Source organism: Passer montanus, unplaced genomic scaffold (genome assembly GCF_014805655.1).
Source record: "Passer montanus isolate IOZ18808 unplaced genomic scaffold, ASM1480565v1 scaffold11, whole genome shotgun sequence".
Lineage (NCBI taxonomy): Eukaryota > Metazoa > Chordata > Aves > Passeriformes > Passeridae > Passer > Passer montanus.
Window position 1 is genome coordinate 22198343 of NW_024357613.1, and position 14936 is coordinate 22213278.

The 14936-nt window shown below is 38.6% G+C and overlaps 1 protein-coding gene across 4 annotated transcripts in view; it reads right to left on the reverse strand.

Moving 5' to 3' along the window:
- Positions 1–14936, reverse strand: part of ZNF451 (zinc finger protein 451) — a 36194-nt gene that overhangs the window by 11835 nt on the left and 9423 nt on the right. For all 4 annotated transcript variants that reach the window (XM_039727546.1, XM_039727571.1, XM_039727555.1 and 1 more), the window contains exons 6-13: positions 14283–14433; positions 12842–12968; positions 11312–11465; positions 9226–9373; positions 7041–8692; positions 5844–5978; positions 2691–2821; positions 1393–1579 (exon numbers count right to left, since the gene is read on the reverse strand). In XM_039727546.1, the coding sequence (XP_039583480.1) occupies positions 1393–1579; positions 2691–2821; positions 5844–5978; positions 7041–8692; positions 9226–9373; positions 11312–11465; positions 12842–12968; positions 14283–14433 (2685 nt within the window). The remainder of the gene's footprint in view (positions 1–1392; positions 1580–2690; positions 2822–5843; positions 5979–7040; positions 8693–9225; positions 9374–11311; positions 11466–12841; positions 12969–14282; positions 14434–14936) is intronic.

A 14936-nucleotide genomic window follows, 5' to 3' on the forward strand; every position in this document is an offset into this window, starting at 1 on the left:
ACAGTGAAGTCTCTAATATTCTGTTTTAATACACATCAGAGACAAAGACAGCTTTTGCTGTTTGGGTCCCCCCTTGCTGACACTGACTAAAAAAGGGGACAATTTTGTTCCTTACAAGTTTGTTAAGGAATGCTAACAGCCAAAGGAATCGTGTCATTTCATCAATTTCCTGTTCAAGGATTTTTTTTTTATAATGACCACATGTGCAACTCAAGTAGAACACACAATGAACAGCCAGGCAGCAAGTTAAGGTTTACAGCCTCCAGGTAGGGCCAATTACCATAACAGTAAATATTAATGTAGTAAAGGACACTGAAAGAACTGTTAAATTAAGAAACTTCTAATGCTTGGGGTGGCCAGAAAACTCTGTAAGCACCTCTTCTATATCAAAGGTACCTAAATGTTGTTACCTTTTTTTTCCAGAAAGCTGTTTAATTATCCTATTTTTTTTCCTTTTATCAGTCAATGCCAATTAATAATTCAGAGATAGCACTGCAATCTTCTTTGTGGAATAGCAGTACCATGTTATAGCTCTCATAAACTTGTATCAAGGCTAGCAGTGTAAGTTTTCATACCACTGTTTAGGGCTAATTTGTTGTGCTTTTGGAGAGTTGTAAATTCATGGAATATTAAATAAATATTCCACGAATTTACAACTCTCCAATATCACAACAAAAAGCCAGAAAAAGCAAAAATGTCCACAGAGAAATGTCAAGTCTTCCAGGAAAACAGCAAAATACTTTGAAATGTTGGTCAGTATTAAAATTCATCTCAGCTCTGGTATCCTTTGGATGAAAATGAGCTGGCTCAATCCCCTTTGATTATCCTATATAAAACCAATGTAAACATGTTAGCATGCCATTACAATCTGGCACTTTAGAGAACTCAAAAACTTCCACTGAGATTTTTTTCTCCAAATGGGTGTGTGAAGACACTTATCAAATGATAGGAAGTAGCTAGGAGGTCCACGTTAAAATAGACAGAAGTGTTTTGAGAAATAATGGTGCTTTAGCAGGGTCACATTTGTTTCAGACACAGAATAAATCAAGCCAAACAGATCTGAGAACAAATTGATAACTATGCACACAAGAGTGCTTTAAACAGCTTCTTCTGAACTGAAAAGGAGTTTTCAGATTCAAACATCAGTTTTGTCTCCTGATATAACAAAGAACACAGGGATGACATAGTTTTTATACTGAATGAAAAATAATTAAGTCTGTTTTCAAAACATGCCCAAGCATAATGATTTTCTAATCTATTATTCATTGAAATACCACTACAAAACAAGAAGCACCAAGCAACAGTTTATGTTACCAGTGTAAGTGTTCCATTTTTTTATTGGAAAGAACTATCAGTTTACTGGAAAAATTGTGTTTAATGTTTACTTTCTACCTTTTGTGGTATCTGAAATGCTGTTTAGCAAGGCACACATCATGTCTCCTTCAATGTGGTGAGGATTCAGGATGCGAGCTGACCGCTGGGTCATTTTAAACTGGTTTTCCAGTTCCAGGAAGCTTTTGTCTCCAGAAAGAACAGTGAAAGGAATTTGCTTGGGCAGGTGCTCATCCAGACGACCGGCCTACACAAAACAAAAAACAAGTGTTGAACAGAGATCATGTTTTTATCTCATGGCATTTGGCTAGCTTTGTGCAAGACACTTCATTTGAAAGTTTTCTACAGCAATTTATTCCTGCTTTTATTATCCAAGCCACATCACCCCACTGTGAAAGGCACTGTTTCAAAAGTTTGATGCTCATTTCTTCTCTATGCACAACAGATACTGGTGATGGTTACCAGAACAGTACAGATGGAATATGGAACAAATTCCTAAAAAGCAGCATTTTAGAACTGTCTCTACATAAAACAAGTCATCTCTGCAGAGCATTTTAAAAGTAACAAAAAGCATGATGAAACAAAACCACTGTTGCAAAAATGTGCTTATACAGTTAGATAGGTAGTAATTTATTTAACTGATGAAGCATTATATGGCCGCAATCTGCACCAGGGGAGGTTTAGATTTTCACTGAAAAGGTTGGAACAGGCTGCCCAGAGAAGCAGTGGAGTCACCATCCCTGGAGTGTTCAAAATAATTTTTGAACAATTAAGGACATGGCTTAATGACAGTGGTTGCTGGGTTGATGGCTGGATTTAATGATCTAGAAGGTCTTTTCCAACCTTAAAATCTATGATACTACATTAGGAACATGAGGCCCTGTGTCATCCCAGATTCCTGTCCCTCACATGCACATCCCCAACCCTGCCAAACCCCAAAGTCTACTGAATAAATGCACTGCTCTTTGTCAGCTCAACAGGGTCTGTGAAAGCAGCACCCATTCAACTCCAGCCATTGTAAAGATGGCTCGAGATTTGGGCTACTTGAAGAGAAAGGAGTTCTATATCACTCTCAAAGAGAAACTGTAAGAAGTGCAGGTTTTTTACTCTTCATTCCCTAACCAGTTCCCTTCCCCTCCACAACAGACTGTTGTCCTATTCAGGCTGATTTTTAAGTCACTTCTCGACCACCTGACCCCACTCAATCCAGGTTTATCATTCTTTATAGGGGACACAGAAGTGTCATGGAAAGAATCTAGAAATGTCATCTGCCATTAGTACTCATCATCAATAGCAGATACCATCTGCCACCCTTCTCTGGGTACAGGACACAATAAAGCAAGCGTGCCCTAACTTACATGAACACAGAGAGCAAAGTCTGCTGCCTCTCTTCTGGTACTGCAACGCGGATGAAGAAAGAAACATCCAATCCTCTTAAGATAATTGTAAATTTTGCAATGCACTGGAGGCTTCCAGTTGCTGTATCCTCCTATACAGTGAAGGGGAATAATAGTAACAATAATAAAAACCAAACATGATAAACAAACAAACCATGAATTTTGGTAGAAACACCTCTGTGAATTAAGAATGCAAGAAGCCAAAAGCAAATATAAAACTCTCTTTAAAGACAGAATTTACTGACCAGTGTGAAAGCTAAGAAAAACATATAATCCAAATCCCCTCAGCATTCTTGTTCTTCAGAGAGAAGGCAAAAAAGTAGCTAGCCTGATGCTACTCTATAAATTTTGTACAATATTTTTTCTTCAAATTCTGAAAAGCTTATCTTCTAGATATCATGTGCTTTTAGACACAAGGATGTGTTTTTCTCCAGTTTGAAGCACAGTTGCGGAATCAGAAGAGCTCTGGAAACATAGTACAAGTAACAGAAATGCTTCTCTTAGGGAAACCTGTACAACTGGAGTTACACAGTCAACATGCACTCTAACTGCCTGACACATCCCATGTCAGAACTCATTAAAAAGAGGATCCAAAATCTGGAGGAACAGCTCAGAGAAATGCTTGAGTCCTGACAAACCCACAGATGCAGTCAAGGACGAGCAAAATGAGGCTACAACTGGGAAAAAGATGCAGGAGTTTTCTAAAAAGTATGCTAAACATGTAGTTAACAGGCTAGGAAAATAGGTGGATAATAAAGATGAGCTGAGTACAGACAAAATCAGGACCAGACTGAAACAAGTTGCAAGGGAAAGGAAAGAAGCAGGAAGTCTCTCACAAAGGGAGGAAAAACCAGAGAAGCTTACCCCATAAAAATACATATGGCACCATAAAAAGGCAAGCAAATGGAAGGACAATTTGACCAGAGTGACTAAGAATTTTTTAACATCCCAATGGCTAACAAATAATGGGTCTGCACATGGAGTTGCAGACAAGAACAAAATGTTGCTTTATCTGCTAGATGAGAGTGGTTGGATGTAAGAAAGGATTTTGAATGGAAAATGAAAGCAGTCATTGATTGATGGCACTTCACAAGAGGACATGGTAAATTGATGTTCAAGTAACCAGGCTGAAGAGGATGCTTTACATCACATGTCCACCCACAGTCTGACAAAGAAAAGCATTCCTCAGTAGATTGCTCCTGTTTCCCCCCTGCCTTTTCAGCCTAATGGCAAGAAGATGATAACAAATTTTTGCGATCATTGTTGATAAGAGTCTACACAGAAATGATTTAGTGGAACCTGCCCATAAGAAAAAAATGCTATTTGCAAGTTGCTCTTGTCTGCCCTCAGCCACTGCTATTTGGGAAAGACTTGTAATCATAGCCCTGTTTTTGCCTGCATAAATGTACAACATAAGCATTTGACCAGGGCAGCTGAAAACAATGATAGACCTGTATTTATGTCGTTTGTTAGCCCACAAATGGCTTAAAGACAACTGAGTATCTGAAGACAGAAACAATACAGAGTCCAGACAATGCAATGGAGGAACTCAAAGCAAAGCTAAGGCTATAGCAGAAACAGAAATAATAGAAATAATGCAGATATATAGTATAAAAATTATAATTAAAAATTCAGAAATGTTTTCTGGGAAATGCAGGAAAAAATGTTGCTATATGTTCACAGGTTAAACAAAGAAGAATAGCATGCCTCAAGTAACTGTACAAATCATCATTATGAGAGGGTACCTACAAAATAGATCCAGATGTACTTGGGAGCCTTAGTGCTCCCAGGCTCAAAACCAATACAGTTGACACTAAAACTGGTAAATATTTTTTTAACATGAATTTGGTCCATTTTATTCACAAGTAACTCTTTAGCATATCTTTTTAGTTCAGGTGCCTCAGGGGCCATTCCCATGAGGCAGCCTGCATGCAGCAAGCCCATTAGGAAGTAAAGAACTGAGTGGTGCTGATATGGGCTGTGCTGTGCCATCAGGCACCTGTGTTTGGAACATCTCTGGACACAAAACTCCTAACAAGCAGATACCAGATTACAGGTTCAGGAGCACAGATGACTGAATCTCTACCACTCTACATTAACAGCTATACTTGCTCTACCTTCATCAGCTAACTGAAGAATTTGTTTCTAAGAGGAAAAAAAAAAACTGACCCAGGCATCAACAGATCTTTGTACAACCTGAGCAGCATGACAACTCTCAGCTTTCAGAACAGCCTTGATTATCTTTTATGGGAAGAGATAATGAAAAACACTTAGCAAGGAAGTGCAATGCAATAGTGTTTAGCAAGTGTAAAACATACCTGACCTACAAATCTGGTATGATGATGCCTGTGTTTCAGGCCATTCATATTTTGAAACTATCCCTTATCTATATTTTACTGAAGAAATTGATGTACCACAGACAAAATAATTGTAAAGGGAGATACAGAAAAATCCTGTAGAAAAAGCAGGTGGACAAGCAGTTGGTTCAAAAACAGTCAGATAAGCAAAAGCATCAAGTTAAAGGGATGCTACTGGCAGACTTTGCAAAATGGTATGATCTTTAAGGTCCCTTTCAACCCAAACCATTCTGTCATTCTATGAAACCCATAACAATGTGAGTTCCATCAATCACTGCTATCTTTAAGATGGGACATACACCTATTGTTGTACAGGATGACCACAACCACTCTCTACAGAACAGGCCAGAGACAGAAGAAAATCAGAAGTCTAATAAGAGTGCAAAATCATGCCTTCTGGAACTAAAAATCCAAACCAAAATAAAAAATCCCAGCCTTATGAGAAGGACTTGGGAGTTAATATGATCTCTGAGTATTACGGGTGCCTTGATAACTATGAAAATATGACACAGCTGAAGTAAGTTATAAGGGAAGCCAGAAAGACTTCTAAGGAGTTCTGCAATTCTGGAAATATTCTACAAGGACTAGTACAAGCAGTGGAGGTTTAGATAGAGTTTGAGAAGTTCAAGAAGCAATGTTATAAGCCTAGTGCCTACTTGATCTTGCTCTTCATTCTCTCAGATTCAAGGAATCCCTGCTCAAGTACATGTGTAGACTTGTTAATCTTATCTTTTAATTTACTTCAAACATTTTTTACCTTGAAAACCCCAGATAAACGTCCCTTGGTTCAGGTTAGCTGGCAGCTGTGTGAAAAAGCTTCCCCAGTTGTCCAGATCCACCAACACAATGTGAGTCATGGTACTCAGATAGTCAAGATCAGGAAGTTCACCATCTTCAATGGGATAAAAAGGACACATTTAAAATTCATGTGACTTTCTGGTCAACCAACTCGCTTTTGAAAACTCTTCCAGTCACATATGTAAGTGAAAAGTCACAAAAAGAAAAGCTACAAAACATGATGTTATCTGGTGACTGCATATTAACTGAATTGGCACTTAATAATGCACAAATTAGAGAGAAGAGTAGAATCTGACTATATGATGGTGCAGACCTGCATAACTTTGTGGTAAGCACAGAGAGCTGTCATCCTGCACCAAGACATTTTAATAACTTATTTAATATCCAGCTGTGTGTGTACCCCTGACTATGGCAAGTCTCTGTGACATTCAATTGCTTGCATGCATAAAAGCACATAAAATGTTTAGATATGCACTTTTTGCCATACTTCTAACATAAAATGTCAACCTCTTAATCAAAAGCATTATGACACCCCTAGTAATCACAGAACACTTCCAATTTCTGAACACAAGAAAACAATACATACCCAGAATATAAATTCTCAGTTTTTTGGCAAGCTAAGAAAGCTGAGATGATGGTATAACAGCATTGCCCACACAGAAAGCACTAACAGGCTCATAAATATTTATATCTATAAAAAAAGCAAGTTTTTTTTGAATGTGTATGATTGATCACTTTTACACTTCTAGGCATTAGATCCCTAACTAGGGTGTCCTTGATGGTCCTCTTCCTTTTAACACCAAATTATGCTCCAAACTAATTTGAAAATCAAATGTTTTGGTCTCAGAATTCTCACATCTGCCTTTTTTGTTTGTTTGGGGTTTTTTCGTTGGTTTTTTTTGTTTTGTTTTGGTTTTGTTTTTTGGGTTTTTTTTCCCCCAAGACTTCATATAAATGGCATATAACAATAAATTCTGGAGTCAGAGTTTTGGAAACCCAATTACTGAGAATTCGGTATTTGAGAAATAACAGGTACTAAATTCTGAGCTCATTTATAGACTGGATGCAACCAAATGGTATGTGACATGTACTGACAATGAAACAGTGTGTTAAGGACAGCAATACTTTTCTAATGCTGAAAAAATTTTCTACATACTTTCACTAAATTCTTCAGGCTGTTGTAAGTCCTCAGTTTTTATTTTCTTTCCCTCTCTTGGGCTCTGCAGAGAAGAAAACTGTGGTCTGCCCTGAATTTTGGATGGAGATGTTTGAAATCGTTGCCTATGGGGTTTTCTGACCACACAAGCCCCACTTGCTGAAAACTTGAATACTGTGTCTTCTGATTCTGATGCAAGACTTGACAGATCAGGTTTCTGCAAGAAGCAGTGTTTCATGTGATAATGCTGATGCGCGCTTTGAAGATCATCAAAGTTCTTGCTGCATGCAGCACATCTAACAACATACATCTCTCCCTTAGATTTTACTGACTTGTGACTCTTGAGATGGCTGTTCATATCAGCAATATTCTGTGCCGTTGCAGAACACAAGCAGCATCGAAACCATAAGTTTCCCTTCTGCAGCATGGCCTTCTGACAGTTCTCATGATCGTTCCTCCTGTTTATTTTGGAGATGTAAGTTGTCCGGCAACCACAGGTTAAGCGGTCTCCCTGCTCGACTGGGAGGAAGTCCTCATCTTTTTTTATCGACAGTTCCATCTGCTCAGGCACAAATGTATAGTCCATGCTATGAAGCGCCTTGTAATGGATTAGAAATTCTTCCTCTGTGTTGAAGAAGAGATTACCACAAAGGCCACAGAAGTATTTAGTCTGCATCTCCTGATTATGATGCTCTTGGAAGTGTCGCTGTAGAGTTCCTACTTTCCGAAAATGATTTCTACATATGCCACATGAGTACCTGTGAAATGCATGGCTTTCTAAGGACATGCAATGTTGTTGAACACTCTCTTCAGACTCAAACATCTCCTCACAAATGCGGCACTGCCATTTTCCCACAACAGGACCACTTTTAGGGGACACTTCCACAGGGCCAGAAATGCAGTCTTCATCTCCACCTGCAGAAATGCTCACTGCATCAGAAGCAGATGGCATAGGCTCATCTTCTACAGCTTCTTGCTCATAGTAGTAACTATGCCCACCATGATTTTCAGTTATGTGTCTCATAATATCCTCTTCTCTAAGATCTACAGAGCATGCTCTGCACCAGAGAAGAAAATTAGTCAAGTGTGCTCCTCCATGGAATCGACTCATATGCAGGCGGATAATGCTTGAATTTTCAGCCAGCTTTCCACACACAGCACACTTGTGACAGATCCTATTTGCCGATAAAATGTGCTTTTCTACAGACTCTTCTGTAGAAAACTTTTGAAGGCATTCACAAAACCAGGCTTTTACTTTGGAAGCACTACCTTGACTTTGGTTTGCAACTTTATCTTCACTTTTATCTTCTGAATTACTCTTGCGTTTTGAAGGGCTAGACCCCATTTCACTGGAGGACTCATCTGGACTCAAATGTCTTTTAAGCAGTGGTCTTGACCGTTCCACAATGTAGGCCAAATGAGACTGATTTTTATGTTTTCCATTGACATGGCAGAACATCAAGATTGACTCTTCCAGTGTAGTAAAAACTCTAATGTTATGCTGAGTGGTTTGTTCGTGTTGGGTCATTTGATTCTTATCAGCAAACAGTTCATCACAGTTCTCACAGTAACCTTTCATTTTAAATATCTCTGCAACTTGGGAGATGCTTTTTTTTGACAGTGCCATGGGCCCAGAATTATAACAACGTGTTCTAGAATGGATAAAAAACATTAAGAGGTTATATCACCACCTGAAACATTTGTAAATGAAACTTTCAGATGTACTTGATATATTACCAAGTAGCTACAGCAGTAAGAGCACACTGTTTCCATGCACTATGTACTTTAACCCACCTACCAGCTTGCCAACAAAACCATGCAATGTATATTTTGTCCCTGAAATTTGAAGAGAATTAGGTGCTAATTTCCAAAGCTAGCATGTAGATTGATGCTTATGTTTTTGACTGTACATTTTCAAAATCAAATGATGTCAACTTCGAAATAGTGGAACAGCAAAAAGCTTTTGTTGCTCTGTTAAAGAAAATACAAAAAAGAACCTGACATTGATCATCTTTCTGCAGTGTGGGGTAAAGTTATGTGCAGGCTTTTGATTGTTTATTCAGGAAGTAAACATTCAGATGGTCCTAGCTGCCCTGAAATCCACTAGTATCACTAAAAGCATGTCTGCACACCTGTCATTGATCTATGGATGTTCACATTATAAAGCCCACTGCCTTTCACAAACCTGAAATGAGCTGTTAATTCCATATGTGAGCGCAGTATCTTGAAGCAGGACATACACTTCACTTGGAAGGAGACCTCTTTGCACAGAGATATCAAGAGGTTCTTTGCAAAAGATGGGAAAGGTAGTGGATGGCCAGACTTCGTTGCATCTGTAAAACAGAATGGTAGAAAGTGCAACCACATGTTAGAGTTTTCCAATAGAATTTCAGCTCTCTGATGACATAATTACTACTGTTACTTGTCTGCCACAGGGTTCAGAATGCAAGTTAACAAATGTCAGCTGAGCTACAGTAACTGTGCAATGGAAGGTGTAACTAAATCCTGATTATTTTTTTTAACTTCTGTAACTATCTTCTACCTGAATCTGTTTGCATTGTGCTTTTTTGTACTCAGTGACTGATTTTACTTCCCTTTTCCTTCTTCTACAATGCCAGGTCAATATCTCTCTTAGGAAGGTTCTTACCTTCTTCTCCTCCACCTATTACCAGCTGTCTACTCTTACTACATAAAATTTTGTTTTAAGCCATACAGTATTTTTTCTGAAAGAGCACGCAACTTATTTAACAAGTTCCCAGATACCCTGACCATCTCTTTCTTTCTTTCACACTCTTAATGTTAATTCTTAAATTTTTAGATGCAGGACTTTCTGTTGTTCTGAGTATATAATCCACAGGTGACTCCTAGTACCAGCAGAGTAAGAAAATACTACTGAAAAGACAGTAGAAAATGGTTTATGGGTTATATATTGTTCATGTTCTGCATCTTAGCAGGCAAATTTTCTTGGATTTTTCTGTTTAAGTAAGATGTGATGATCAGCCGGCAGTAATTTGAGGTTATGCCTTTGAGCTAATTTCACTGGCAGATCTCAGACCATCCTGGTAATTATTAATCATGAAGCCTAACTAATACAAAGTAAAAAATGGAGCACTCAATTTTTTGTTCTGAGTTAAGCACTCTACATCTCTAAAGAAGAAAATACTAGTTAGTGCTTTTAATCTTTTCAAAGCAATAGCTCACCAGTAATCTTTTTTAAAACCTATGACCTGAATTTAAAAGCGTCTGCAGTCATCACATTCAGAATTAATAATCTATTTGAGAATAAAAGTACATTAGAGTGACAAGGCATAAGGGAAAATATAACCATGCAGCTGATTGTCACTTCACTACAAGAAGGCAGCAGTAGTGACTCAACCTGCAGGGGATTCCTTCAAAGCCTGCCTTTTCTGTACATTTCCTGCAGCCACTCTGGGGGATGGCAGAAGTCAAACACGTTTATGAAGATGAGAAATAAGTAAATTAATGCTTTTGGCCATGTAGGCTTGTTCAGAGAGTTGCAACATCTAAAACATGACCACTTAGCAGTTCAGCTAACAGCAAAGTAAATGCTTTAATGCCAATTGCTTATGTCAAAAATAAAATCAGTACAGCTATGTTGGGCATTAACCCTGTTTGCAACACCATGATCAGACAGATCTTTCCTCTGGACTTTATTAAGCATGGTTCAGGATGTTGCCAGCTCACAACATAACCAGGATTTCAGCCTTCAGCAGGCACGTATTCCTTGCAAGCCATCAGACCAGCAGCAATGCTCCAGCTAAGCACTCTAAATTTGCAATTATATGGAAAAGACATTTTAACAAGTCTTTGCCATCAGGAATGCCAAGGACACTGACAAGAAAAATAGCCTCCAAGCACACTACAGACAGTAAAGTAAGGGGAAGGAGCTGAACAGCCACTCTGACTGGTATTGAAAAGAAATTTATGTGTTTTGCTCTGAGTCTCCATCAACATGCTAAATGTAAAGTTACACAAGAAAGCAGTTGCATGGAGCCACTGGAGGATGAGAAGCTTATATGAGAGACTCAACAGCATCTCATTATAGCAAGTGTGATAGAGGAATTATTTCTACACAAAAATACAAATTTCAAAGCATCACATGTAAGATCTTAAAAGATAAATAAGAATTAATTAATAACAAACTTTAAAACCTTAAGCTTTTTTACTCAGCAGAATAATATAAGTCACTTCCTAGCTCAAGGATGAATTATCAGAGAAAATTAAAAGCAGTACACTTAGTAGCAACATACCACTCCGTTCAGGAACCTGGGCGAAGTGTTTCTCCTGTGACATATGCTGCCAACACTCATCTCTTTTGGTGAAAAGGAGGAAGCAGTTTGGGCATGCAAAACACTGAATATGCTGTGGAGGAATACCTTTTTTATGCCCATCATTTTTATTTAGCTGGAAGAGAAAATTATCTGTTTAGGAAAAAAATTAAGTCAAGAAACCAGGCATAGTTCTCATGTCCTCCCTTTCCTCTCTCATTTCTGTGGTAATATTTTCACTTTTAGGTTTTCAGCTACCACATCTGTATTTACCTACAGCCTACCCCTCTGCATTTCAGCTCACAAGACACAAGGAAGGGGCCAAAGTACCACTGTTAAACCAAGCTACTCATCCACCCTTACTACACCATCAATTACTCCACCCCCTTCTTGCACCACTGGGAGCAAGTACCTTCCCAGGGACTAAGGGCTCCAGCAATTCTTAGCTATTCCCTTTACCCAGGCTCTCAGAAAAAGCTCCCTCTGTCAATAAATCAGCTGTCTTCCCTCATGTAGTTCTCTCTAATCTTGCTGACCTCTAACTCCCCAAAATGCTGCTCCTCAGAGTAGCCCAAAAGGTCTGTGTCTTCTGTAGAAGTCAACTCCTTCCACCCACTTTGCCTTCTACATCAACTTCAGAGCTCTGCCTTCAGGGCAAAAATCCTTTAGTTCTGCTTCTGGTATTTTTGCTTGCCTTTCTACATCACTCCAAGAATCTTCATTACATGCTTAGAGCTTTGATCCAGATTATCTTCCCATTCCTTACATATCAAAGTAATCCCACCTTCCCACTGTCTGCAAGAGACACTCACTGTCTTTCCCCCACCTTGGCTGCTACTCCTGCTCATGTCCCTGAACACATGACAGGCACACAACTTTGAAGCAATGGAAAAAGGGCAGGGACACACTACAATGCACTCTTTCAGCTTCTCAGGTATGACTAATTATCAAGTTATTACTACAAGCAAAATTTAATCTGATTTTCAGAAAGTCTAACACTTCCCCAAATTTAATGCAGCTTCTGGAGACTTGGCAAGAATATTTGTTATCAGAACACCCAATTTTTAAAATGCTATCCACTACCCAATTCAACACCAGACTGCTTACATAAAACCCCCATCTTCTTTCGGCTGCTTCTCTTCGCTGTCAGTTATTCCACCCTAACTTCCTGCCTTTACCTTTCATAGTTTTAGAGATGCAAAAAAAAAAAAAAGGGAATATCTATCAACAACACCAATAGGTGGACAACACGTTCAAGACAGAACTATGATCCTCTGGAAAGCATATCAAAAAGTACAACCTAATTGTTACATCTAAAGGGAATACAGCCATGCTACACCAGGTGTTTGAAACACAGCAGAATCAGAGAAAACAATATTAAAAAGAAATAAGAGAGAAAGAGAGGTAAAGAAAGAACAAAACAAAAACCCCACCAAAAACCAATGCATAATTTTAAGTCTTAAGCCCTCTACTACATTCAGTCAGGTGAGTTATTTATCCTTATGCTCTTGCCTTAGATAAAAGATGTTCACTGTACTGCTGAGAGGTTGAAAATCTTTCACAGCATATCACACAGGCAAAAGCATTATGTGGGGGTCCATGTAATGTGACTGTTGGGTCACAAGGAGAATGATCAAACCTGGAGAAGAAGAAATAATTAGCAAACTAGTCCCCTCTAAATAGTCAAATAGCTTTTTTTAATAGGAAAAATTCTGTCCTTTGAAGCTATCAGACAAAAACCAATCTAAACTATAAAAATTCCTTACTTCCCCTATCATGAAATTTATCCTATACAGAGATGATTCTCCCTACAACTTACATGTTAAAATGGCCACTCTGGACAGAAATCATACTGCTTTAAAGGGAACTAACAAACCCCTAATTTCCTACGTAGACATTTAATAATTTATTTATTTTTACTAGTTCTGGTTGGGATGGAGTTCATTTTCTGTAGCAGCTTGCATGGCTGTTGATTTGGATTTATGAACAACAGTGTTGATAGCACAGTGAAGTTTTAGTTATTGCTGAGCAGTGCTTGCAGAGTATCAAGGTCTTATCTGTTTTTCAGACTGTCCCACCAGCAAGATGCTGGGAGACACAGCTGGGACAGCTGACCTCAAATGGCCAAATGGACATCCCACAGCATAAGACATCATGCTCAGCAATAAAAGCTGGGTGGAGGAAGGGGAGATAATTACTTGGAGTGATGTCATTTGTCTTTGCAACTATCACGTGTGATAGAGCTCTGCCTGTCAATTCCTTGTTTTCCTTTGCATGTGCACGCAGCTTTTGCTTTACTTATTAAACTGTTTTTACCTCAGCCCAGAGTTTTCTCACCCTTACCCTACACCCCACTAGTGTGAGTGAGCGAGCAGCTGTGTGGGGCTGAGCTGCCTGTGGGGGGTTAACCCATGACACTCTCCTCAATTTCTCACCATCCTGCCTAAGGACACATTCAGTAGTAAACAGGCAGCATCTGCTGGAATTGAACACTTACACACTGAGCCCTGACTAGCAATATCAGCTAAGAACAGAGACTACAGCTTTTGTTCCTCTTTCCCTGCATTAGGGACTTTTCTTTTTATCTTACCATCAACTTGTGTGAGTTAGCCTTTTGGTTTATTTCAAGTTTGGATGAAGATATAACCAAACTGGAGTACAGAAATCTGACTTCTCAAAAAACCTCAGAGATTAAAAAATGCTCAACAAGAGGAAAACATCAATTCTGAATGAAGAAAACACACCACACACACCAAGTAAAAAACTAAACCAAACCATCAAAAAAAACCCTCATGAAGTTCATCTATATAAACTGTAACATATTAATTGTCTCTCAAAATGGAGTTTTGTCAGTACAGGCAGTTAAAAGCAGACTTGATGCTGATGTCCTAAGTTTGAGCACATTCTTTCATAATTATTCCTGGCACTGAATTCTTGCAATGTATCTCCTTACCTTTGAAGGTGACCCAGAAGAAGATGTACGTTATCAAACTGTCTGTTGCAATGCATCACAGGACAACATTTGGGACTGCTGTTGACTCGACTCGGACCGGTCCTCTTAAAAATATCCCTTCTTCCTCCATTAACAGAGCCTGGTTTCAGACCTGTGTTCCAAAACAAAGTACTTAATCAGAAGCTGAATTACAGAGGCTTAAGAAAACAAGTAACACACAAACCCTAAAACATTCCAGAATCAAACTGTGGTGATTCTTAAAAGTGAACTAACAATCCACTCACTGTCCTTCAATCCTACTATAGTAAGTCTGCTCTTCCACTGTCTCTGTCTCTTCAATTCCCAGTAGTACAACTTTTCAAACAGTTTGAAATCCTTCCTCCAGGTACTCCAGGCAGTATTTTAAATTCATTGAACATTGTGAAGTTACACTTACTTACACCTTCCTAAACAACAGCTCAACAGTAATATTTTTTCTTCCTGGCAACTTGACTTATAAAAATAAATAACATTGCCTTACTGGTTTTTAGAAAATTTAAGACACGAAGTCTACATAGCAAAGCATTACAAGAATAGCTTTCATGGAAATAAATGTTTAGAAACTTTCAAATTATATGTTCTAGAATAATTAATACTGGAGGATTTGGTTATGCA